This window comes from Sus scrofa, chromosome 6 (assembly GCF_000003025.6).
Source record: "Sus scrofa isolate TJ Tabasco breed Duroc chromosome 6, Sscrofa11.1, whole genome shotgun sequence".
In the NCBI taxonomy this organism is placed as follows: Eukaryota; Metazoa; Chordata; class Mammalia; order Artiodactyla; family Suidae; genus Sus; species Sus scrofa.
The window spans coordinates 76,888,179-76,915,781 of record NC_010448.4 but is presented as its reverse complement, the minus strand read 5'-3'; the positions used below and the strand labels follow the sequence as shown (position 1 = coordinate 76,915,781).

General features: G+C 51.3%; 1 protein-coding gene across 1 annotated transcript in view; it reads right to left on the bottom strand.

The window, feature by feature from the left end:
• IGSF21 (immunoglobin superfamily member 21) overlaps window positions 1-27,603 on the bottom strand; it is a 259,059-nt gene that overhangs the window by 31,515 nt on the left and 199,941 nt on the right. The window contains exon 4 of the mRNA XM_021095457.1: window positions 10,336-10,454. Coding sequence (XP_020951116.1) covers window positions 10,336-10,454 — 119 coding nt within the window. The remainder of the gene's footprint in view (window positions 1-10,335; window positions 10,455-27,603) is intronic.

The following is a 27,603-nucleotide window of genomic DNA, read 5'->3' as shown; positions in this document are numbered from 1 at the left end:
GGGTTTAAAATTCCTGGCGGAGTCCAAGGCCGGTACCCTTAACCACCTGTCGACATTCTAAGGAAGCATAGAGGAGTTCCCATGGGGAAACTCAGCTTTCTCCTGTCCCATTTTGGAGGACCTAGGCATTTGCGGACACTCTCCAGGGTGTATAGGAAGGGGGATGGGGGAGGGCTCAGAGCCCAGGTATTTGCCTGGGGGACAAAAGCACCTGGGTCTGGTCTTCAGGACCCTGGGGTGGGAGGTAGCAGTTTGGGTTGCACCCTGTCCCTCTCAGCTCCCCAAGATGCTTCTGCAGCTCTGACCTGGATCCCAAGCCCCCGCCTCCTTCTGACAGCAGCCTGTGCTCCCTGGAGCCTGAGGCCACTGCAATAGCCTAGGGCCAGTTCTTGTAATTAGTTCAAGCCCAGCAGGTGGTTCATCCACTCAGGCTTCAAGGCGAGGGAATGAGCTGATCATTTCTCACCCAGCAGGTGTCCTGGGCTATGGATGGGGCTGCAGTGGCGGCTGGGAATCTTGCCTCGAAGCCACCCTGCCTAGGAACCCCCAGGCATTCTCAGACCAGCCGTCCCCCTCCACTGACTAACCTGCCCCCACCCCCTGGACCACCGAAGACACACCAGCTGTGTGCTGGTCCTGCGGAGAGCCACCCATACCCCCACAGCCATTCTGCCACACAGGCGGGCTTCCTCGTGGGATTCCACCAAGCAAAACCCACTTTCCCACTGGCCTCCTACACGGATGCAGGGCTGTGTTTCTCCTGCTCCGCTCTGGGGAACAACAGCAGATCTTTGAGGGGCGCAGGGTCTGCCCTCAGCCCTTGGACCTCCCCATCCTACTTGGAGCCAGAGACGTATCTCCTGTCCAAGTCGAGAGAGGTCCTCGACACTCCAGCCATTGGTCCCAGGGATGTGCTCCTTGTCTAGAGAGGAGCACTGGGCTGGGAGTCCAGAGATTCAAGTTCAAGAATCTGGTCCTACTGTTTTCCGCAGTGGCTGCACCCGCTAATGCAAAACAAAAAATAGAACTACCATGTGAGGCAGCAATTCCACTCCTGGGTATATATCTGAGAAAACCCAAACCCCACATTTGAAAAGATACATGCACTCCAGTGTTCATAGCGGCACTATTTACAATTGCCAAGATATGGAACCAACCCCACTGTCCATCGACAGATGAACAGATAAAACAGAAGGTGGTAGATAGACATGCAGTGGAATCCTACTCAGTCATAAAAAAGAATGTCACTTTGCCACCTGCAACAACATAGATGGATTTGAAGGGCATTATGCTAAGTGAAAGAAGTTGGCCAGAGAAAAATAAATCCTAAATGATATCCCTTAGATGTGCCATCTGAAAAATACAACAAACTGGTGACTACAACAAAAAAGCAGCAGACTCACAGATACAGAGAACAAGCTAGTGGTTACCAGTGCGGAGAGGGAAGAGGCCAGGGACAAACTAGGGGTAGGGGATGAAGGAGTAGACTCGATTTAAAAAGATGCCTTTATAGTGATGGTGATGGTTCAACTTACAATGTCTCAACTTTATGATGGTGTGATATGCATTCAGTAGAAACGATTTTATACTATGTATAACATAAATAAGCTACAAGGATATACTGTATAGCACAGGAAGTATAGCCAGTATTTTGTAACACCTATGCAAGGAGTATGACATTTAAAAGTAAAGGAATAATCTGGCCTTAGAAAGCGGAACTCCAGATCGCTCCAGAAATTCGAGGTTCTGCCCTGGCCCCATAGAAGTATGCTCAGCCTCCGTCACCCCCCTGCCTGCCTGTAGCCCTCACCAGCTCCAGGGTGAATTTCTTCGAATGGGAAAACCTGAGGAACGGGCCACAAAGGGACTTGCCATGAACTTGTGGCCCAGTCTCACAGCGGGCGAGCAGCAGAGTCAGACTGGAGACAGACACAGAGATCAGTGGAGTCATGACCACAGTTTTCTCCTACATGTTTCTTCTAAGAGTTTTTCTAGTTTTAACTCTTACATTTACGTTTATGCTCTAAGATTTTGTTTTTGTTTGGCTTTTTATGGACGCACCCGCGGCTTTTTATGGGAACCCACAGAAGTTCCCAGGCTAGGGGTCGAGTCAGAACTATAGCTGCCGACCTATGCCACAGCCACAGTAACGCGGGATCTGAGTCACATCTGAGACCTATACCACAGCTCATGGCAACGCTGGATCCTTAACCCACTCAGCAGGGCCAGGGATCGAACCCACAACCTCATGGAGCCTATTCAGGTTCATTAACCGCTGAGCCATGAAGAGAACTCCCTTGAGTTAAGTTTTGTACACAGTGCAAGAGAAAGCCTATTTTTATTATTTGTGTGTGGATTTCCAGTTATCCCAGCACCTTTTTTTCTGGAACAGACTTCTTTCCCTATAGAATTGTCTTGGCATCCTTGTCAAGAATCAAGTGACTATAAATGAGGGTTTATTTCTGGACTCTTATTTTATTTCATGAGAAGAAACTCACCCTGGGGCTGGTGAAGGTTGGAGGCATGCTGGGGCAGGGGGTGTGTGACGGAGACTGAGCCCACTTCCATGAGGCCAGACTAGAAAACCATTGAACTGTATATTTAAATGAGTGAATTCTGTGTTATGTGAACTGTGCTGCAATAAAAATCAATTATAAAAAACAAGGGGGAGTTCCCATCATGGCTCAGCGGTAATGAACTCGACTAGTATCCATGAAGACGTGGGTTCAGTCCCTGTGGGTTAAGGATCCCCCAGTGATGCTGAGAGCTGTGGTGTAGGTCACAGATGCAGCTGAGATCTGGCGTTGCTGCAGCTGTGGTGTAGGCCGGTAGCTGTAGCTCTGATTCAACCCCAAACCTGGCAACTTCCACGTGCTGCCAATGTGGCCCTAGATATAAATAAATAAATAAATACATACATACATAAATAAAATAAAAACAAGGGGAAAAAAGCACCAGATGCACTTAATAAAAATTCAGTAAAATATACTGAAAAAAAAAAAAAAAGAAGAGGAGTTCCCTGGTGGCCTAGCAGTTAAGGATCCAGCATTGTCATTGCTGCGGCTTGGGTTAATGCCGTGGGGCAGGTTCAACCCCTGGCCTGGGAAACTTCCTTATGCCATGAGTGTGGCCAAAAAACCAACCAACCAAACAAACAAAAAACAAGCTACACAAAGTTCATTAAAGTTCTCCAGGGTGGGAACAACGTCCCCCTGGAAGCACATAGTGTGTTTGGTGCCGCTGTGGCCTATGGTCGCAAAATTCTACTTTTATCTGCCAACCTCACTTGGAAGCCTCTGGAAGAGACACAGAGATCCCAAGATAGACCATTTTTTTCATGCTTAGCCATACTCTGTGACTTCTGGTGGAGCAGAGTGGTTAAGCATGTAGGCTGCATTTGTCCCTGTTCTAGCACTAGCTGGCTGGGTGGACTGGGTAAGAGACATCACCTCTCAGCTTCTGCAAAACGGTAGTGGTGGTACCCACCTTCCAGCACTTTTGTGGCTGTTCAATACCTTAACTTATGAAAAGCTTAGCACAGTGCCTGACATGTGAGCAAACATGCAATGAACAGTGACTCGAAGTGGAGAGCCAAGAATATGCGCTTTGGAGTCAGTGCCTCTTCTCTGCTACCTTCTTCTATTCTGCTCTGGTGGGTTCAGTGACGTCCCCGAAAAAGACATGTCGAAGTCCTTATCCCCCAGGACCTATGAATGGGACCTTACTTGGAAATAGATGTAGCCAAGTTAACAATGAGATCATATGTCACTGCAGAGGCTCAGGTTGTTGCTATGGCATGGGTTTAATCCCTGGTCCTGGAACTTCTACATGCTATGGGCACCACAAAAAAAAAGAAAAGATATATGGACCCCAATGTTCATTGCAGCACTATTTACAATAGTCAACACATGGAAGCTACCTAAATGTCCAACGACAGAGGAACAGATAAAGATGTGGTACATATATACAGTGGAATGTTACTCAGCCATAAAAAAGGAAGAAACAATACCATTTGCAGCAACATAGATGGACTTAGAGATTATCATACCGAGTGAAGTAAGTCAAACAGAGAAAGATAAATACCATATGATATCACATATGTGGAATCTAAAAAAATGATATGAATGAACTTATTTACAAAACTGAAAAGACCCACAAACTTAGAAAACAAATTTATGGTTACCAAAGGGGAAATGTCGAGGGGAGGGATAAATTAGGAGGTTGGGATGAACACATTCACACTGCTACACATAAAATAATCAACAGGGCCTACTGTATAGCACAGGGAATTCTACTCAACATTCTCTAATAAGTTACATGAGAAAAGAATCTGAAAAAGAATAGGTATATATATATATATATATATCTGAATCACTTTGCTGAACTCCTGAAACAAACACAACATTGTAAATAAACCATACTCTAATAAAATAAAAATGCAAAAAATTACTGGGCCATCCATGTCACACGTGGACACTGACTTGGATTTGGACCCGGGTCAGCTGTCCTCCAAGTCCAGGGCTCTGTTCGGAGGGTCTGAGGAGCAAGGGAGCCCATCCCCCACCAGCCCCATGTGTCACTAACAGCCTTTGTGTGGAAGCTTCAGATGTTTCTCTTGGGAGTTGAGCTGCTGTTAGGAATTCAGGCCGAGCTGCTGGACCCCCAGCTCTGTCACTCACGCTCCCGTGGGTGAGCCTGTTAAACCCTCAGAGCCTCCGTTTCCCCATCTGTAAAATGGGGTTGACACGGTCTACTTTGGGATGCGTGTGTGATGGTCACGTGACTAACTGTGGCCTGAACACTGAGCACCCAGGGCTGGGCCTACAGCCGGTGCTTGACTGCTAGTGGCCTTGATTATTCGCTCCAGGGGGTTGAAAGGCCCCCCTGGGTGGCAGCTCTGCACAGGAGGGCACCCAAGAAGCCTTGTCTGTGCCTTGATCTTCAGATGGAACCACAGGAACAGCCACTTTCGGCTTCGACGGGCGGGGTGTCTGAGCCTCACAACACTTAATTGATTGTAACGTTGCAGCCCGAACAGGCTCCCCCCATAACCTGCACCCCCAAGAAGAGCCTCCGCGATCCGTCCGTGACGAGGTATAATGCATTCCTGGGGCCCAGCATGCAGCTTTCAAATTGGCTTACAATTTATCTGCAGCTCGGATAAAAACATTTTAATGACTGTGTGCGGCACGAAGCCTCGGTGTCACCTACGGGGCCCCCAAATGTCTTTCCCCACCACATAGCAGGGATGTTAGAGGCGTGAAATTACAGCTGCTCTCGCATTTTGATCTGCACCCGGAGGCCTCTGGAACCAGCGCGTTAGGATGTGGTGGATGCAGATGCTGGAGCTGTGAGGGAGGCTGGGGTGCCCGGCTCTCCGCGGACCTGCTGTGGGCTTTTGATGGTTGGGGGTGGGGGTGCCTGGGCGCTGCCAGCTCCTCCTCTCCCCATTGTCCTGGGACGCTTCCCTCCGACCGCCAAACTGATCAGGGGCTGCCTTGCCCCTGCTATTGGCTGTCATGGTCCTTGGGGTCTTTGGTGACACAAAGGAGATCCGGGCTTACAATGACTTTCACTTTCCTGGAGGGAGGGTCTCTGTGTACGTGTGTGTGTGACAAGAAAGACTCCTTGCAATGTCACAGGTGGGCCAAAACAATGCATGGACTTTCATTTTTGAAAACTGCCTTGCAATACATTTAAAGGAGAGAGTCGTGGGGGTGGGGGGAGGGGAGTGTGGGAAAATTTTTAAATCTTTCTAATTGTGACTGGCTTTACAAAAAGTTATTAAAGCAGAGTTGCTTTACAATGTTGTGCCAGTTTCTGCTGTACAGCAAAGCGACGCTGTCGTATCTATATCTACATTCCCTTAGATTATCGTCCATCGTGCTCTATCCCAAGAGATTGGACAGAGTTCCCTGTGCTGCACAGTAGGACCTCATTGCTTAGCAATTGTAAGTGGAATAGTTTGCCTCTACGAACCCCAAACGCCCAGTCCATTCCACTCCTTCCATGGCTGATTTTTCCGTGTTGTGAGAGAGTCTATTTCATTTACTTATTTATTTTTATTGAAGTAGAGCGAGTTTATAATGTATTGGTTTTTTGTGTACAACAAAGTGATTCAGATACACACACCCACAGGGATGACGCCAGATCCTTAACCACTCAGCCACCAGGGAGCTCCTCGTTACGGTTTATGAAGGGAAATTGAATACAGTTCCCTGTGCTATCTGGTAGGACTTTGTTGTTTATCTAGTTTATATATAGTAGTTTGTAGAGAGATTCTATTTATAGGACACTGGGACCATGCCTGGACCCAGAACCTTCTATTCTATGGATCATCTCATTTAATCCTCCCAACCTCGGCCAAGCCACTTCCTACTCTGCACCTGCGTCTATACAGGGGGCACCATGCAGTTCCTGCCTCATAGGCTGATGTGGCCACTGGGTTACAGAAGACACTACACTGGAAACTTCCTCGTACTCAGCCCCCCCTCACCAGTCTGGACTTTGGTGAGCCATGGAAGCCATGCAGCTCTGGGACAGGGACAGCCGTGGGGCCCAGAGCAAATCCTTTCCCCTCCCCGGGCCTCAGTCTCCCATCTGAGAATTGGGAATAATAGTCAAGCTTGCCCCTGAGGGGGCCGGGATGAGGATCAGGCAAAATGCTCTCCTGAGAGCGATTTGGAACTGGCACGACCTGGTCATGTGTGAGGTGTGGCTGTCCTTTTCCAAGTTGGGAAGGACCCTCGCTCCTCCCCAGGACAGGCAGACCCACAGGAGGATGGAGACGCAGAGGCCGGCCACCCTGACACCCAGGAACAGGGCGGACCTGGACGGCCTTTTCAAGGAGCCAAGTGCGCGAAGCTGTGAGCATTCATTTCTTGGTCTGGCCTGAAGCTCCCTGGAGTCAAGAATAGTGGATGAGACGTCCCTGTGTCAGGGCTAAAAGCAAGAGCAAGAAAGGGGCAGACAGAGCCATGGCCAAGAGCACACAGGCAGGAGAGAGTGTTAATAAAGACATTAGGTCTGATCTACTGAACCTCTTGGCTGCCTCCTGCTGGGCTTGATGTTTTGCAAACCTTTTCTAATTGAAACCTGACAATCGCCCTAGGAGGGAGGCCTCCTTAGCCCCATTTTACAGATGAACAGACTGAGGCCTGGGAGACCAATGACCCCAAGGTCACGTGGTGGACCGGGGATTCAGATCCAAACCTCTGTGCCCTTAACTTACAGGCTGAAGGGGTGGGGACATTGTCCTGGGTCGGAGGTGAGGTGAGAAGAGGAAGGAGGAAGGAGGAATACGTTTGCATATAGATGAGGCTGTAGAGATAGCTACTGATACATAGAGACAGCTATTGATATGGGTATTGAGGTAGATATTGAGAGATATATTCGGAATTAGTGTTTTTTGAGGACTTATAGGTTTAGAACAGTGTCCTTAAAGTGTGGTCCCGGGACCTGCAGGATCAGTCTCCACTGAGAACTTGTGAGATGTGCAGATTCCCAGGCCCCACTCCAGATCTGCTGGATCAGAAGGTCTGGGGCTGGGACCCAGCAATCTGTGTCTTCACAGACACTCATTCAAGTTTGAGAACTGCGGGCTTAGACCATGGGCCGTGGCCTCAGATGGCTATTACGGCCCTAGACAAGTCACTTCCCCTCCCTGAGCCTCGGTCCCCCTCGTCTAAGGGGGATTGTAACACCTCCCGGGTCACAGGGCTGTGGCCAGGATTCTGCAAGGAAATACACATGAAGCTGGAAGCTCATGCACTGTCAGGCACCTGCCTGGGTGGGAGAAGGTATCAGGTCCTGTGGGTGTTACAATCACTGGTGGGGTGAACCTGACCCACCGGGGACCAACTGGGCTGCAGAGATCAGTGACAAGCACAGGGACCTCCGAGCACTGGGCTCAGCCAGAGGATTGATGGAGATGGGGGGGTGCTATTCTAGAGAGAGTCCTACCAGGGGAGGCCCTGAATTTCTGGGGGTCAGAGCCTTCCTGGGAGGATGGGGGCATCCCTGGCTTTCCCCCTCTCTGGTCCCTCCTGGTCACATCTGCCTCCTGCTTGGTAACTGGGGGTCCCAGGAGCTGTCCGCCCACACCTGGATTGACTTCCACCTCCCTGGCAGAGGAGCCCAGAAGTACGAAGTTGCCTTCTCCCCAGAAGCATATCATTTTGTTCAGCAGAGCATGTCAGGCCAGCTGTGCAACCTGGGTCGGTCCCACGAGATGTCTCTGGGCCCCAGTGTCCTTGCCCAGCAGGTGGGGTACCAGACACAACTGTTGGAGCTGCAGGGCAGTTTAGGGTTATCTGATTTCACGTCCTCATTGTACAGATGAGGAAACTGAGGCCACAGAGGGACAGGAACCCATGCAGGAACCCTTGGTGAATGAGGGAGGGCATGTGCGTCACGGGACACGGGACTCCAAGAACTTGGGCTTCATTCACGGGCACCTCGGAACAAAGCCCACCTGGAGCATCCACACTGCCTCAAACACAGAAGGCTCGGGAGTCTAGACACCTGGTTCCAGTCTCAACACTAAGCAGCCTGATCTTACTGGAAAGTTTTGTGGTCCTTACTGTGTGACTTCGAGCAAGTTGCCTGCTTTCTCTGTGCCTCCATATCTATGTGCAAAATGGGGATAATAATACCAGTACCTCCTCTGGAGCTGGCCGTGGGGGCTGAATGACTTCATGTCTGGCTTCTGGGGGCCTTTCCTGAGCCCCCTCCCTAAACGAGCCGCCACCCCACTCATAGTCACTCTGGATCCTGTCACCCTCAGTGTCTCAACCCTTCCCAGGATTTATCCACAGCCATCTCACTCACACATCTCTGCAGGTGTCTTATGCTTGTCTTGTGCACTAGACACAAACTCTCGAGGATAAAGATGTTTCCCATTGAAAGTGTGTGACTTTTACCTAGCACATAGTAGGTGCTTCATAAACAGCAGATAAATAAACAATTGAGTACATGTCCCTCATCAGACTGGGTGCCCTTTGATGGAACAAACAGGTTCATTCTGCACTGGGTTCCCTGCCGTGACACAGCCCAGGGCCGGGCACCCAGAACACTCCCTGTCCACGTGCTACAGGGCCATTGAGTGTGCGAGTGACAGTGAGAGGGCAAGAGGGCAGGTTTCCCTGGCACCACCACCTCCCAGCCCTCGTCCTTCCCCCAGGAGGCCAGAACACACCATGTGCTGCCTCTGCGGGAAGCAGTGTCCCTCTGGAGGTCTGGCCTTTGGAGGGTTTCAATTTCCCCAGAAGCAGTGACTTCCCATGGGGCCTTCATGCTTTCATTGATTGCCTGAGTTTCCCTTTGGATAAGAAAATCAGGGAACATTGAGCTCGGCGTCAAGGCCAAGTGCCTAGAATGCTGGCAGCAGCATCCGAAGGGACTGGTGAGAAAGTGGATGCTGGCAGGGGCTTCAGAGACCCCTGGGAGAAGGGCTTTGTTTTATCAATGGGGAGTTGGGGGCTGAGGGACACAGCCAGTGGGACAGGCACTACTATTATCATCCCCATTTACAGACATGGAAATGGAGGTACAGACGGGGTGGGAACTGGGGAGCCCCGACATCCAGTCCAGCACACTTTCTAACTTCTCCCCTGATGCTTCAGTGTCTCAGGAAAGGCCCTGGGAGGTACAGGCAGGGGGCTTTCTCTGCAGCAGGCATGATCACTGCCGAGGGGCTGTCTCAACTCCCCTGCCCCAGCCCTGCCTGCAGGCTCCTGAGGTGTCCTCCCCCCACCCCCACTTTGCCTCGAGCGTTTTTACGAACACAGCTCCTGGCTTCTACCTGGGAAAGGTGCCAAGGCTCAGTACCTCTTCCCAGTGACCTCGCCAGGTCGCAGAGTCTGAATTGAGGAGGTCCATGGGTGACTCACCAGGCCCACATCCCACTCCCATCTTACAGAACGGGAAACTGAGGCCCGGAGGCTGTGACAGGCTGCTGCCCCTTGGCAAGTCTCAGTGCCCCTTCAGTTCCTCATGTGTTCCAATCAGTGTGTTGGAGCCCCTTCAAAATGCCTGGTCCATGAGCCTCCCTCCAGGAACGAGGCACAGCCCTGCCTTCCTGAGGTCCAGGTGTCAGTGCTCTCAGGAGAAGGGGTTCCAAGAGGCCATCCTTCGTGGCAAGGCCCCACTGGTCACACTTAGGCATGTCCCCAGCATTCTGCCCCTCAAGGGCAAGGCTGGGAAAGAAGAGGGTCAACTGCCAGCACAGCAGGCATGTTGGCGGGTGGTTCCGGGATGGTCCCTCTGTGCATGTGGGTATGTACACGTGTGCGTGCACACACACAGCAACCCCAGGGCCCAGGGCCCTCCACTCACCCATGACGTTCAGGAAGATGTTGCCCGATGCCAGGACCACCTTCTCCCTCGTGGCGCGGTCGTAGATGCCCACGTGGCACTCGTAGGGGCCGTTGTCGGAGATGCGGACCTCGGGCAGCCTGGGGGAAAGCAGAGGAGGAAGAGGAGCGTCCGTCATCCGGAGCCAGAAGTCGCAGCCCTGCAGGAAGCCAACCCCCAGCCCCACTGCTCAGGCTTCTCTCACCAGCGCTCCTGGATCCACCACCACACGCCCGTGTGCTGCGCTGGCTGGAGGACCATCATTTACAGAACTGACCCCGTGTGCCAGGCCCTGTGCCCTATGCTTTGGAAGATTGAGGTGTGGGCTGTGTAGTTCAGCTGGAGTTAAATCTGTCTTTCTCTCGGCTGCCATGAACCAGGGATGGTCAGGTGCCCACACTCAGGGAGCCCCTGAAGATGACGTGAGTTAAGAGGTGCCTAGCGTGTGATACAAGCTCAAAACTGTCACCTACACCATCAGCTGACTCCTTCCTCAGAGCTGCCCTCGATGCAGGGATCACTATGCCCATTTCATAAATGTGGAAACTGAGGCTCGGGGTGGGAGGGATGGTGATGGCCCTCCCCACATACGGCCAATAAGAGCCAGGAGGGGAATCTGAATTTCTCTTTCCAAGCTGCCATACTGTCACTTTACACATGACCCTGGGCACTTGCAAAGAAACACAGTAAGTTCTTGTCTGGAAGGAGCCCTGTTCCAATGGACCAGGAGGCAGGCAAGCTGATCAGGCCCCCAAATCCCATAGGAAAGGATGAGCTTATCTCTACGATAGGTGAGCAGGGAGCAGCTGGTTCTGCCTGAGATAGTCAGGAGGGCTTCTCAGAGGCAGTGACCCATAAGGACGGGAGAGACGCCCCCCCCACACCTTCTTCTAGGCGTTTCCTCTAAAAGACCACAGAGTAAATATTTTAAGCTTTGTTGTTCTTACAATTTCTATCACAAATATGCAACTCTGCTTTTGTAGAGCAAAAGCAACCACCCCCCCCTAGTGTGGAAGTGAATGTGTCGCTGTGTTCCAATAAAACTTTATTTATAATCATGGAAATTTGAATTCATACAATTTCATGTGCCATGAAGTTTTCTGGTTTTCTACCTTTTCCTAACCACTCAAAAATGTAAAAGACATTTAGTTCACAGACTATGGGCTGTAGCTTGACGATTCCTGTTCTAGATCCTTCTACATGGTCAGACAGACCACACTAAAATGAGTTGGTTTTGGAGTTCCCATCGTGGCTCAGTGGTTAAAGAATCCGACTAGGAACCATGAGGTTGCAGGTTCAATCTCTGGCCTTGCTCAGCGGGTTAAGGATCCAGTGTTGCTGTGAGCTGTGGTGTAGGTCGCAGACGTGGCTCGTATCCCGCATTGCTGTGGTGTGGCATAGGCCAGAGGCTACAGCTCTGATTAGACCCCTAACCTGGGTACCTCCATATGCCGAGGGTGCGGCCCTAGAAAAGACAAAAAAATAAATAAATAAATTACAAAAAAAAAATAAGAGTTGGTTTGTTCTTTCTCGCCATGGAAATGTCGCATCATGTCAGCGAGAGCCAAGTTCAAATCCTGCCGTTGGTATGCTGTGCGACCTTGTGTGAGCCATGCCATCTCTGAGCCCTCTTCTTTACCTAAAATATGGGGCTGATGCTTTGCAGGACTGCTGTGAGGATTAAATGGGACGACGTTGCTGCAAGATCTCTGTAAGCAAGAACGTCACATTAAAATGCTCCAGGGACCGTTGCTTGCTCTTCTTGCAACCTGTGATGGGGACAGGGGATTCCCGCCAAGTGGTATCTGGACACTGAAGGGGCAGAGCTTTGACCTGAAGTTAAGAGGCTATGTTGCTGGAGTTCCCGTCCTGGCTCAGCAGTAACAAACCACACTAGTATCTAAGAAGACGTGGGTTTGATCCCTGGCCTTGCTCAGTGGGTTAAGGATCCCATGTTGCTGTGGCTGTGGCTGTGGTGTAGGCCAGCAGCTCCAGCTCCAGTTCAACCCATAGCCCTGGGAACTTCCATATGCTATAGGTGCAGCTCTAAAAAGACAAAAAAAAAAAAAAAAGGCTGCTGCTGCAGCATCGGGGAAATCTGTGTGTCCGCCAAAAAGTTCCAGCCTTCTCTGGGACTCATCATGTGGCCAAAGGGAACCTATTCTGGCCACACCTTCGAGGAAGTGGGGTCTCTGTTTGGGGCTTGGAGGGTCTCACGTGGTAGCAGAAGACCGAAGAAGAACACTAGTAAATGCCAGGCACAGTGCCCGACCCACCAAACGGCCCAGCAGTCCTATCAGAGACCCCGTGGGGGAAGAGGGTCGAGGGTTAGGGCACAGGCCCTGGAGGCAAGTCCCAGCCCTGCTGCTGAGAAGGAAAGTTCCTGCAATTCTGCCCCTCCCCTCCCCCTCCCCTCCCCCCTCCCCTCCCCTCCCCCCTCCCCTCCCCTCCCCTCCCCCCCCTCCCCTCCCCCCCCCCTCCCCCTCCCCTCCCCCCCCTCCCCTCCCCTCCCCCCCCTCCCCCTTTGAGAAAAACATTTTCCACTCCGCTCAGCTAAGCCTCTCTCTCCCATCTGTTCTGCTGAGCTGTCTAACCTCAGACTCACTATTTTCTCGTCTCATTTCAGCTGTCCCCACCCCCACTTTTGTCTTCCAACTTCTTCTCCCTATGACTCCCCCCCACACTAGCCCCCAACACTGCTCCCCCACCCAGGGCTTCCGGCCTCTCTTTCCATCCCGGGGTCTCAAGGAGGAAGCCAGCCCCTCCATCAGTGCTCTTCCTTCCCTCCCACCACCAGCCCACATTAGCATAAACAAACACCTTCATTTCCATAGAACACACAGAGGTTGACATCTGGTCTACCTTCTATCATGAGGGACTTGAATGGGGAGCTTTTCATCAGGGAAACTTTGTGGTGAAGATGTTGCCTTGGATCTTAGAAGAAAGAAGACGGTGACAGCGGAAACAGAGGGGAACTATCTCCCCTCGGGGAACTATTTCCTTTGTTTGTAACTCCGCTAGACTGAAAAAATAGCCTCTCTACTGGGCAGGGTTGCGGAGTGACAGTCACCTAGAGTGACATGTTTAGGTGACACTCATAGGTGCCTGTTATAGAGGCAACTCACTTAAAAGACTTGTGTAGGTGACAGGTGTACAGGTGACAGACTCAGGTGACAACTCTGTAAAGAAACAGCTCCAGGGACATGTGGAGCTGGCAGCTACCCAGGTGATGCAATAAGATAATAATGACATGCTTGACACACAGGTGGAAAGGGGCAGGTATCCGCCACGCGGGTGGTATACGCAGGTGTGTTTCTGTGATAGCGACGCAGGTGACATGTTTAGGCAATCACTACACTCGTGTTCAGGTGACAGTAACATAAACAATATGTTTGGGTGACACAACACAGGTGGTAGGGAAGACACCTCAGGGGACAGCTGCATTGGTGCCTTGTGAAGGAGGCAGCTTCTCATTGAGGACAATTCCTACAGCCTCACATGTTCCTTCTACTGGGTTCCTGGCTCCACGAAAGGTCCTGGTCCCCAGCAGAGTCACGTGCTGAGCCCCATTCTTGAGATCTCCAGTTGCTAGACTCCCCAAACACAGTCAAGGACCAAGTCCTGGGGGTTCAACATCTTACCTCTCTCCTGAACTATCTTCTCCCCTGCATCTCCACTGCCAACATCCTTGCTCACCTGCAATGCGGGCTGAACAGTCAACTAGTTTCTCTGCCTCCTAATAATCTCCCTCTTGAGCCCACCTCCAGGTAGAACCCAGATCTTCTCAAATGCAAATGGGATTAGTGGTGCTCCCCTACCTAAAGCCCTTCAAAGGCTTCTCTCTGCTCTGAAAATAAAGACCAGAATCCTCATCTGGGCCGATGAGGCTCAGCAGAGTTGCTTCTCGCCACATCTCAGCGTCCCCGTCCTCCAGCCACAATAGTGTTCTTTTCTATTCCTCCCATGGGCCAAGTTCCTTTTTTTTTTTAATTTTGGAATTATTTTAGATTTACAGAAAAGTTGCCCTGAGTCTAGAGTTCCCCATCACCCTCCCCCAAATTTCCCCATCCTCACTTCTTACATAACCATAGTATGTAATACTAAGAACCAACGTTAATACATCCCTATTAACTCAACACCAGACTTTATCTGAATTGCACCAGTTTTTCACAAATGTCTTTTTCCTGTTCCAGAATCTCAGGATACTCATAGACGCCCTTAACCACGCTGTTTTATTGTTGGATTCAGCACCTTTGCTGACAATTGTTGGTTTTCCTGAGAATATTGCATTTTCTTCCCCTGGCAACATCCTTCGAGGTACAAAGGTCGCTTAGAAAATGACCCCTTGGACTAGGTGGCATGATTGCCTCGATGACCTGGATTAACAGCCTCCCTGTCATGTGCCTTCCTTCCACTGAGAAACAGCTCCTTCCATCGAAAGGTGGAGTCCATTTTCCCATTCTTGGCCTTATGACTTGCTTCCACCAATAGTATGTGGTGAAAGTGACGGGATGCAAATTCCAAGCTTAAATCTCAAAAGAAAGATAAAGATCTCTTTTTGTCTCTCTCTATCTCTGTCTCTCTGTCTCTGCCCTGAGAACAAGCCTCTGATGGAGGCTAAGAACACGTGGAAGAAGGCCCCATTTGGCCCAGTTTATCCAGCCAAGGCCATACTCTGGAGTGAGCTTGGCCAGCCTACCCTCATGAGCAGTGATACAAGGTTGAGGCCTTCAGCCATCCAGATTTGGGTCCAGTTGTTAGGCAGCAAGAGCTAACTGATACAGTAGGTCTCCGTATGCCTCTCCTTAATAGGCCTTGTCTAAATTGTAACTTAATGACTATGTTTGGGACTCACGAATGTTCCCCTCCCCTGACCACACGCAGTAAGATCAATGGAGGCAAGGTTAGCATCCGGCAGGCTTAGGAGTATACCCCAGGGCCTTGCCCTCTGCTTGCCATCATGGTAGGTATGCAGTCAATATTTACTAAATGGGTGGATGGGGAGACCTTAAGGGGGCTGTGGTGAGAGCGTGGAGAACCCTATCTCCCTCTGCTGGAAGGCATGCAGCCCCCTCTTCCCCTTCCCCCTACTCCCCTGCAAGACAGATTCTCCTTCTTGTCTGCAGATCCAACAGCTACCAGTCACAGCTTTGACTTGGACCAATCTGCCTCTTCTGGGCGCCTCATCTGAGCTGATGCCTTCAGTGTTATCCTTCTAAAGTGGATTAAGTGGCCCAGAGACCCCCTTTCTCCAGATTTGAGCAACATTGATCTGCATGCTCGCCAGAAGGCCTTCCGCAGATATCAGGATAGGGCCCCGGGGGGGCCGGGGGTGAGGAGACCACTCATCAGCCATGGGCTGCAATCAATAAGCTGTTAATAAGTGCAAAGGTTTCTGGCAAGTTCAGCGCACTGCAGTTTAGCAGCTGGAGTTCACCAACACTGACAGTGCTTCTGAAGGGCCGTGATTGTGTTTTTGAACAGCTGGGCACAGAGATAGTGGGGCCCCATCGGCCATCCCTGTGGCCCTTGTGGCTCAGTGAGGCCATGCAAGGGCTGGTCACTGGGGCTTCTTTCTGCCAGGCCTGGGGCCATCCTTTTTAGTACAAGTGTTTGCTCCTACTGTGTACCAGGCCTGGTGCTGAGACTTAGGGGTGGGGGAGGGGTGGACACAGAGATGCCAAGGATTTGTTTCCTGCCTCTGTCTCTTTGCCCAGGCTCTTACCTCTGCTCAGACAACATTTCCTTTCTTGCTACACGGCAAGCCTCTAGCCATCTTTCAAAGCCTGGCGGTTGAGTCTCACTTTCCCTATTTATGACTCTTTGCCCTCAGACAGTTAAAGATTATATAGGATAATTCAAGGGTTAGCTCAGAGCTGGTACAGTGTGAGAGTCCAATGCACTACAATCACTAGATACGTACGGTCCTCAGGCTCTACATTCAGATGCTACCTCCTCCAGACAGGCTGCCGTGACTGCACGCTTCCTGGGCAGACAGTGTCTCTCTTTACCTCCCCAGGGCTGAGCCTGGGAGCACCTTCCTATCCATATCATGCTACCAATTGTCTTCCCTCCCAGGGAAGCATGAGTACCCTTGAAGTGACCTTGACCACGTGGTAGGTGTTCAGGGATATCTGCTGTATGAATGAGAGCAGCAGAAGCTCCCTAGGCAGGAGTTAGGTGCCTTGGGCTCTGGTCTGGGCTCTGTACCTGACTAACCACATGAGTTTGGACAAGGTCTTTTGGCTTCTCTGAGCTTCGGTTTCTCCATCTGATAAATGGGTGCTCTGTGGGATTGCAGCCTTTGGAAGGAGCTGATGTTTATAGAGCTTTTCCATGAGGGGCATTGTGCTAAGCATTTTAGCCTCTCTCCCTGGATCCTTGACACCGCCCTGTTAAGGTGCAGTCTCTAAAATCTGCTCTAGTATATGCAGTATCAGCAATAGTAGTATTAGTATCCCCATGATACAGATGAGGAAACCGAGGCACCCAGAGAAGAGGGAAGTGCTGAGGTCAGAGTGAGTAGGTGGGTGTCATGGTTTGAAACCAAGCCCGTGGATGCCAGAGTCCAGAGCCTGAGAAATGTCTTTGGACACTCCCCCCGCTCCCCAACACCTTGGATCTTCCTTTCCCAGCAAATTAATTTGAGCTCCCTGGGACCGGAATTTGCCTTCGCTGCTCTTGAGCATATGTCTATTTTGAGTGTTACCACCTCTCCAGGTAACGAGAACCATCTGCTCCCTCCTCGCTGGGAGAAGCAGGACGGTCTTTTATGTTCCTAAATTCCCTATTTCCCGCTCCCAGGAGCCCCTTAATTCTGAGGATGGGAGAGTTTGCCATCATCACATTCTCCGCACTTGACACGACTTTACAGCCTCCGATCATCTTTCCTTTCCTGACTTTGTCTCTCCACTGGGAAGAGACCCAGCTTCTCATAGACTGAGAAGCTACCTGGACTTGGAAGCAGAGGGTGGGGCTGGAGGGCAGCAGGAAATGGATCTTCGAGTTACCTTTCCTGTCTTATTGGCTAATCAGATGATCCAGTAAGTGACTTTGGCTGAGAACTGGAACCTAAATTAATGACATGCACATGCACTTAGAGCAGAATGGGGTGGGTGGTTAGGCGCCTATCCGAGTTCCCCCTTCCACCATTAATGGATTGAATTTGTAGAAGAAATTAGTAAGCGTCTACCCCATGTGTGGTGCTGAAGACACCGCAGGAAAGACAACAGAACAAGAGAGAGCTTCTTGGACTTACAGCGGGGTTACCTCCTGATACACCCATTGAAACGGGAGAACATCATAAATCAAAAATGCGGTTAGGAGTTCCCGTCGTGCCACAGAAGAAACAAATCCGACTGGAAACCATGAGGTTGTGGGTTCAATCCCTGGCCTTGCTCAGTGGGTTAAGGATCCGACATTGCTGTGAGCAGTGGTGTAGGTCGCAGGTGCAGCTTGGATTCATGTTGAGGTGGCTGTGGTGTAGGTTGGCAGCTACAGCTCCAATTCGACCCCTAGCCTGGGAACCTCCATATACTGTGGGTGCGGCCCTAAAAGGACCAAAAAAAAAAAAAAATGCGTTTAATACATTAACCTACTGAACATCATAGCTTTACCCTAGCTCACCTTCCATGTGTTTGGGACAATTCCACCCAGTCTACAGTCAGGCAAAAATCATCTGACACAAAGCTTCTTTTAGAATCAAGTGTTGACTCTCATGCAATTTACTGAGTGCTGTACTGCAAGCAGAGAAGAGAATTGTTAGCTGAGGACAAAACGATCGTACATATGTGTGTTGTTTACTCTCATGATCCCGTGGCCGGTTGGGAGCTGCCACTTGCCGTCCTGCCCGGCATCATCGGAGAGTCTGGTCTTGCATGTGACCAACTCCAGGAAAAGACCCAGATTCAAAATTTGAGTCCTGTTTCTACTGAATGCATATCGTGCCATTGTCAATGTGAACCCTTGTGAGTGGAACCATCGGCAGTGCGCTAAAGTCCTCTTTTTTAACCAAGTCTACGTATATGCTTCCTCTTTCTTAGAAAAAGTCAGCTGGACATTAATTAAAGTCATCACAGCAAGCACCCATCTTGCCCTGCAGTGTCTTAGCTGTAATGCAATGTATTAGGTGAGTTTGTCCCTGCGCTATTCTATCTCTCCAGGGATCTTGACTTCAACAACGACAAAAAATATGCATGGCTTTATTGAGGCCTTAATGCACACACACTAAACTGCATGAAGCTGACATGGTGATGGGTGTTGACGTGTGTACACACCATTGTAACCACTGCCAGAGTCAAGATAAGGAACATACCGATCACCCCCAGAAGTTTCTTGTGTCCTTTTGTAATCCCCCCGCTCTACCCCCAACCCCTGGCAACCACGGACTGCTTTCTGTCACTGTTTCCTAGGATCATGTTTCCTAGGGTTTCAAAGAAATTGAATCATAGGAGTTCCCATCGTGGCTCAGTGGTTAACGAATCCACCTAGGAACCATGAGGTTGCAGGTTTGATTCCTGGCCTCGCTCAGTGGGTTAAGGATCCGGCATTGCCGTGAGATGTGGTGTAGGTTGCAGATGTGGCTACAGCTCTGATTAGACCCCTAGCCTGGAAACCTCCATATGCCACAGGAGCAGCCCTAGAAAAGGCAAAAAGACAAAAAAAAAAAAAAGAAAAGAAAAGAAATTGAATCATAGAGCATGCACTAGTTTTTGTTTGACTTCTTTCACTCATCGTTATTTGAATTTCATTCACTCATATTGTGGCCTTTATCAATAGTTCATTCCTTTTGAAGGCTGAGCAGCTGCCATTGTGTGGGTATAACCCCCTCTTGTCTATCCATTTACCTACTGATGGATGTTTGGGCTGCTCTCCTTTGGCTATTACAAATAAAGCTGCTGGGCAGTACTATACACAATAGCCAAGACATGGAAACAACCTAATGCCCATGGAGAAGAGGTGTTACACATAGACAGTGGAATATTACTCAGCCATAAAAAAGAACGAAAGAATGCTATTTGCAGCAACATGGATGCAACCAGAGATTCTCATACTAAGTGAGGTAAGTCAGAAAGAGAAAGACCAATACCATATTATATCACTTGTATGTGGACTCTAGAATGTGGCAGAAATGAACCTATCTATAAAACAGAAGCAGACTCACAGACACAGAGAACAGTCTGGTGGTTGCCAAGGGGGAGGGGGAAGGAGTGGGATGGACTGGGAGTTTGGGGGTTAGTAGACGCAAACTATTGCCTTTGGAATGGATAAGCAATGAGGTCCTGCTGTATGGCACAGGGAACCATATCTAATCACTTGTGACAAAACAGGAGGGAAGAGGATATAAGAAAAAGGATGTAGGTATTTGTAACTGGGTAACTTCGCTGTACAGCAGGAATTGATACAACACTGTACATTAACTATACCTTTATAAAAAATAAAAAACAAACAAAGCTTCTGTGAACAGAGGTGGACAAATCTTTGCATGGACATGTCTTTCATTTCTCTTCAGTTCATATGCCAAGGAATGACCTGGCTGAGGGTGGGTGAGGGTTAAGATACGGCCCAACTCTTTTCTGCAGTGATTGTGTGAGGACCCCTTGGCTTTTGATGGCTTTTTGCCTTTGCACACTCTGCTTGGAGTGCTTCCTTTAGAAGCAGCTCACTCCCCATTTCCCTATTCCTCCTTTTAAGATGCTGCTTTCCATCTGCTGTGAGCTCCCAGCCCACAGAACAAGTCCTGTTGGGATTGCGTGCAACATGGATAAAAAGGCTTGGCAGGGAGGGTAAGGGCTGTGGATTTCTCTAAGAAAAAATTGTGCACGACATTGGCGCAGGTGCCTCTGACCCGTCTTTCTTCTCATCTTCTTTCGGGTGAAGGGAGCTTACGGGACAGGTGACGCGGGGTCAGTCCCTTCTCTCCATGTACTGATTCTGCTCTGTCTGGAAGCTTTCCACTTTCGTCTTCGTAGTTCTCGCCACCTCTCCCCCTCTCCCTGCCCAGGCCCCTCCTGTGTGTCCTCTCCCTCCCTGCTGCCAGAGCGACCTTATCACAGTGAGCATCTCGCCTTTCCCAATTTAAAACCTTCCCGTGGCTCCCATCCACCGGAGGATTGAGCTGAGCCCAAAGCCAGTCCAACTGGAGGACTGGCCTCAATCTGGCCCTGGACCTAGGAAGGAGGAAGGGAGGGAGGGAGGGATTCAGGGAAGAAAAGGGTGTGTGGCTTACATCTCTTGCCAAAATTCAGCAAGTGAATAAGACTTGTCAGGACCGCACTTTTATAATCTACCCTATTTGAAAAGCATTTTGTAATTCAAAGGCCTTCATTTATATAGACAGTACCTCATTCTGGGCTAATGGAAAAGATTCAGGTAGCTATTGGTCCTTTGAGGCTCTGCTTTAATGAAGAGATGAGAGAGCCTTTCATTTGTATAACCATTGTTTGCATAGAAACGGAGCTTCTAAGGCCCCTGGAAATAGTTCCATTCTTGCAAGTAGGTTAAACAGACCTCCTGCGATCCTATTAGCCTAGAGCCTGCCTCAGCTCTGCTTTCCTTGCCCTGCTGGAAAGATCTCAAGTGGGAAGGAATGAAGTTTTCCTGTTCCTGCGTCCGTCATGCTTCCCTGATTGGCTGCACATTCCCTCAGGCCCGGACCTTGTTTCTCCCTCCCTCCAATACCTGCTGACCCTCCAAGTTCAAATGCCATAGCCCCGTGACGCCAGAATGACTATTGCAGGATGCCCGCTCCACCTCTGCAGAGCCTGGAGGCAGAGCTAATAAAAATGGCCATGAAGTCTGGCAGCCGTGGGTGCTATTGGGGTGTCTGCTAACAAGACTTTTGAAAAAGGTTTGGCTTTCTGATGAAGGATGGGGGGTGGGGTTGAGGCGTCTGCTCTGCCCCCTCCCTCATACCTGTGCAGTCTGCAGAGCCTGGCTGGGAGCCCGTGGGCAGCTCAGGTCTGTTTGTTTGGCCCAGTGGCTCTGGCGTGCACCTGCTCAGCCAGCACCAGCTGTCTCTCCTCCTCGGCTGCCCTCACTACATCTTGTTTTGTCTTCACAGGCCCCGGGGGGGGCTGCACACATCCCCCCAGTACTCAGAAAAGGACTGGCTACTGGGGGTAGCATTTGTGCAACCAGCAGACCCGGGAAAGCAGCTGGGGACTGGCAAGAAAGAACCTTGTCTAGACCTAGATCTTGTTTTGGGGTGGGGTCCTCTACAGGAGACCCTCAGAAGGTGCTGGGGTGCAAGGCACAAACTTGAATGCACTCAAGAATCCCCCGGGGATCTGGTTCAAATGCAGATTCTAGCAGGTTTCTGGGGTGGGGCTGAAGAATCTCTAATGGGCTCCCTTTTGGTCAGCAAGCCCCAAGTCTCATGTGCTCATCCCTCCTCTCTCCAACCTGGGTTCTGCCCTCTGTTTACCCTTGCCCTCCACCATCAGACATGCTGAGTGGTCCCCTTCCATGGGCTCCACCCAACCAACCAGAAAGTAGAGCTTAGAAAATCTCGGCTCATGGTATGTCCCTCATGAGAAATGCAGGGCAGAATTTCTGGAGATCGATAGATTTTGTAGCTGTGTGGGTCCTTTAAACCACCAGGGGCTGCCACGAAGTTGGCCACACACAAACCGTGGCCTCCATCGCTGTCACTCTACACTGACTTGAGGCTGACTCTCACTCTGCCCTCCTGGACCACCCCTGCCCCTGCTCCCTGTCCCCCAGCTTCTGAAAGAGGTGGTGGGGGGTCTCCATCTTTCCTGACCCCCTGGCAGCAAGTCTACCCTCCAGATCAGCCCAGAAAGTGGGATCCACAGCCTAGACTTAGATCCAGGGCCATTGGTCTCATCCCCCTTGGTGTGGAACTAAAGTCACCCGAAATGGTAAGACCTGAGCCTGTCCTTGCTAATACACTGCTGGAGAAGCTGCCTGTGAAAAGAAGTCTCAATCCCCATGGATTAGAATGGATTCCCTCACCTCCTTTGGGCCAGTCCCTGGGTTTTCTCCCCCAGCAAGCCCTTTCCAGGGGCAGATGGGAGAGATGTTTCCCTGGGCAGCCATGGGGACTGCACCAAGTGGAGATGGTGGTGGAGGAAGGAAATGCCCTTGAGCTACTGGATCTGTCCTATGTGCACAGGGGTTCGTGGAGGAGGCTAAGAGTTTTGCTCCTTTAACATCGGCTCTCCCAGGCCAGCTTGGTGGACCAGATGGTCCTGGTTTGTCTGAGACTTTCCTGGTTTTCTAGCTGAAGGTTCCAAGTCCCAGGAACCCTTCAGCTCCATGCAAATCAGGATGTTGGTCACCTTCCATTTAACAAATGAGCAAAGGAGAGAGAGGAGAGGGAGAGAGAGAGAGAGAGGGAAGTGACTGGCCCCAGGTCAGATGGCAGTCATAGCAGAGCAAGAACGGAGAGGCAAGGCAGGTGACACAGAGGAGGCTCTGCCCAAGAGACTCTGCTGGCCCCCTGCAGGGTGGCTTGGGGACTGGTGATGGTGTTACAGAGCCCCCTCATGCAGGATGGGCATGGGAGGGGGATACAGTGTGGGAGTGATCGCCACGAGTGGAGTCTCAACGAGGGGGGGGGGGGTCTCGTGGAGCCAGGAAAATCTGTGCCGCATTTCACCACACAAAGCTGGAGAGTTTGAGTCCCACTTCTGCCCCGCCCTGAGTCAAGCAGAAGGACGTGTCCCAGTGTTCAGAATGGCTCCATGGGGCTGGGACGCCACCACCCTTCCAGACGGCCACCTGCTGGTTAGGGGGCCAGGCGAGGGTCTGACCAGTCTAACCTGAGGATTAGGCTACCTGAGGGCTTTACCTGAGGATGTTTGAACAGCACCATGTTTGAACAGAGGTGAGCAGGCTGCCTGGAATGGGGCAGGGGGCGCCCGCGGACCAGCAGAAGGTGAGGAAGCTCTGGGTGGGGGCCGGGCAGGCAGAAGCTCTGGGACCTGAGAGCGGAGCCCCGCCTCCAGTGCTGAGGTTTTTTCCCACCTTCTTCCTTGTGTGTTTTCCCCTTTCTTTCCAGAAACCGTCAGAACTTTTTTTTTCTCCAGGGCCTTTAAAAAGCCATTAGCGTGATTTTCATCCCCTCTTTTCAACCTGCTAATGGTTCCATCATAAAACCACTCCGTGGGTGCAAAGCATCTGTGGCTTTTCCAATCAAACAGCCCAAGCTGGTCGTTGGGGGAGGGGGCGGGGATGATGAAGAAGGGTTGCTAAAGTTCCAGAACATGCCAGCACCTTTTCCATCAGCAAATCCCCCCACCCCTGCCTTTGGTCTTCTCTTCCCCCAGCCAGGGAGCCTCAGAAGCACGTCTTCCTGGCCCCAGCTTTGTGGACTGGCAATTCCGGCCCATGGGCAGCAGGGTGGTACAATCAGGGGCAATTACCTGCTGCCGCTCCCTGGACTTCACCTCACTTTTGTGCTGGCTGGGAAGGTGCTGGGGAGGGGGGAGGCTCATCCAGAAGGAGCCCAGCCTCCTAGGACCCTGGGATCTCAGGCAGGCCCCTTGCCTCTCGGGACCTTGGCTTGGGCGTCTGGTCTATAGGGAGCCCTTTTTTCAAACAAGCTCACTGAGGAAGATCACCCCCTCATTCCTGCCCAGGGGGGTGCTCCAGACCGCAGCCGGGATTCCCCGTGTGCAAACTGGAAGTGACCTGCTTCCAGGGTGGGAAAACCCCCCTTGGAAATCAGACTTTATCTTCCAAAGATGAATTTCTGAGAAAACAAACACAGGCTCACCCAGGGTCTCTAGATGACCCAAGCCCAGAAGTTAGTAACTGGGAGGCCAGCTGAGGACATTTAGGATCACTGGCCCCGATGCTCTGGCCTCCTGATGCTTGGTTGGTGGAAGGGCGGGGGTCACTGGCCTGCCCCACCCTGTTTGACTGCTACCTTGAGCCTCAGGCCCAGAATACCAGCCCCACCCCTTCCTCTCTCGGTCAACCCCATTCTCCTGCCCCCCTGGCCGGCTGCTTCCCTGTCCCCCCAGCTCCCACTGGGGACCCCTCCCCCTCTCTCCCCCTTCCCTTCCTCTCCCAGCCTCTCTTCTCTAGCCTCTCGCTGCTGCCATGGAAACCACTTTCTCCTCCACATCCTGATTGATCCATTTAGCCCCTCATGGTTGGCCTGCTCAACTTGGTCTGGGCTGGGAGGTGGGCAGGGGCGGGAGGGGCCAAGGGTCAGGACGGTCCACTACCCCGTCTCTACCCCAGGCCATCCCAGGCCCAGCCATCCCAGGCCCAGGCCCCAAGGAATGGGCCGTGTGTCCCACAGAGAAAAACACTGGGTGGAGGGGAACTAGAAACCAGGCAGCGGGCCAAAGGGAACTGGGACAAAGGAAGCTAGGCAGTGAGCCAACTAGAAGCGAGGCAGAAAGGCTGAGGGTGCAGGGCTGTGCCTGCTGCCTCCTTTCTATCCCTACAGGTGCTTTGATTTTCTAACAAGAATCTCTGCCTCTCTGTCTTTGCCTCTGTACTTGGCAGTGGGTGAGAGCTGGCATTGGGAAGATCCCAAGTCCATTGGAACCAAGCCGGCCTTCAGCAGGAGAGAAAAGGCGTGGACGATGGCCATCCCAGAGTTCCCCGCACTCCCTAGCACCAGTGACCCCTCTGATCTTGTTCAACGAACACAGCTGTGCCCTTACTGTGTGCAAGGCTAGAGCCAGACCACTGGACCAAGAGATGCTAGGGGACAATGCATGCCTTGTGCATCTCTGCATGGCAATGGTTCATTGGACACCTACTGTGTGCAAGACCCGGTGGGAGGCAACTGGGACACAGATCTCTTTCAACCCTCACAGAAGCCCCCTGGAATAAGAACAATAAGAGTAATAATACCAGCACTTCCTCTGTGTTGGATACTCCCAGCTTTACCATGCTGTAGTCGAGTGACCTGGAAAAAGTCCTTTCCTATCCGTGCCTTGGGTTCCCCATCAGCAAAGATCAGTCTTCACAACAACCTCATGAGGTAGGTCTTAATATTAACAACCCAGTTTCACAGATGAGGAAACTGAGGTTCAGGGATGTTTAGAACTTGATGGACGCTCAGCCAGAGGATGTTGTCGCGGGGGCTTGTAACCTGGCAGGCTCATTGAACCCCCAGGCTCTTTGCTTTTTTTTTTGGCCATACCTGCGGCATATGGAAGTTCTCAGGCTAGGGGTCCAATCGGAGCTACAGCTGCCAACCTACACCAGAGCCACAGCAACGCCAGATCCAAGGTGTGTCTGTGACCTACACCCACAGCTCATGGCAACGCCAGATCTTCAACCCACTGAGCAAGGCCAGGGACTGAACCCGTGTCCTTATGGATACTAGTCAGATTCGTTTCCACTGAGCCATGATGGGAACTCCTCATTGCCTTTCTAGGTGGGAGTGGCCCAGGCTTCTGTAAGGCTGTAGCCTGGTTAGCGGCCTGTGGTGGAATAGAAACACTCCCAGACTGAAGAGTCGTAAAGAGGAAGCAGAAAGAGCAGTTCTAAGGCTCTGAGCAATGATTTCTGCTCCGGGCCTCCTGCCAGCTGAGGGCGGCAGCATGGCCCCTGGGTGCATGGCCCGGGCTGTGCCTTCTGGCCACCAAGACCAGATCCCTTTGTCTACAGGGACCACGTCTTTCCTGGAAGCAAACTCCAGCAAGAATCCATCACACGAGTCTCTTTAATACGGGACCATAGCGGCCCAGAGGCCAATCTCTTCAACCACAGTTTGACAAAAGGATCAGAAAAGAGGCTCAAAGAAATGGTTCTTGACCCTTGGAAAAGCAGATGGCCTGCCAAAGCATTGCAATTCGGAGAGCCTTGCCTGCCGGGGCTGGAGCCAGCCTGCCCCCTCCAGTGTGGCTGTCAATCTGCCTGGCTTCCTGCAGGGAGACAGTGGAAGGAGCCTCGAAGTCCGGGATGGACCCGGCAGTCGGCCGACGTTCTGTCACTTGCACCTGCAGTCGCCTGGCGAGATCAAAATGACGAATCTCATTGAACAGATTAGGAAACTGAGGCCCAGAGAGGCCAAGCAATTTGTCTAAGGTCACGAAGCTAATGCCCGAAAGAGCTGGGATGGAGACACGGGTCTCCCAGGCTGCGGGAGCCCATCAAGAAGACCAAACCTCTGAGCCCAGCCCAGCGCTCGCTCTCCTTAGGGATGGTCCCAGGGTTGCTTCTGAGCAGGACCAATTACCCGGGTTGAGCAAAGCAAACCTTCCTTTTCCTCGCAAACCTACAGCTGGTCCTGGGGCCCCTCGGGAGGCCTTTCCCAACCAGGTCAGCTGATGGGTGACCCGGGGCGGAACCTGATTCCCGCTGTTTCATCAAAGCTGAGCTAAAAACAGCCTTGCTGTGGCAGTGGAAAAAATTGAAACTCCCAGCTTCCTCTTAAGGCTCTTAAACAGGTCAGCCCACCGAAAAACCCAATCCTTCAATCTGGGTTCTCTTCAAAAGTAGGGCAGGCCAATTATGTTTTAGTGTCCTGAGCGACATAGGGCTGGGAGGGGGGGAAGGTCAGGCGGGGGCGCCCGGGGGGCCGCCGGCAGATGGGAGACGGAGGAGCCAGCCAGCCTCTCCCATCAGCCTCTTTGTCAAAACAAAATTAAAACGCCTGGACTCTCGCTGGCACTGAGATCCCATCCAAGGTAATAGGAATTTATCTTAGTGTGTTCGGCTTTGGGCTCGATGCCATGGGGATATGAAAACTGGAAGTCATCTTGTTCCCTGCTCTGTCTCACACCCCACACAGTGTCTCACACATAGAAGACATTTAAGGAATATCTGTCCATTCATTCCTTCCATCTATTTCTACTGAGCACCTACTATGTGTCAGGGCCTGTCCTAGGTGCTGGGGCTACAGCCGTGAACAGTACAGACAAAATCGCTGTGCTCATGGAGCTGATGTGCTAGCTCAGGGAGACAGACCATTAACATCTGTCATCTCCTTGAGAATTCCTCCAAACAGTGCTATGAGATGAGCAACAGTATGTAAATGACCCATGATGGAACAGAAACTCAGAGTCAAAGACAAGGTCTCCTCTTTACTGGTTTATTTACAGTCTGTGTAAGAAAGTTAAACTGTTCAATGGCTGTTCTTTTTTCATAGTGATGGAAACCCTGATGGCTACACACAAGGCTGCATAAAAGAAAGACTACATTTCGCAGTCACTCTTGCAGCGGGGGCTGGCAGGGTGGGGGGTGACCATGTGACTACATTCTGGCCCATGGAATGTAAATAGAGGTGTTGCGACAACTTCCTGAAGGGTCCTTAAA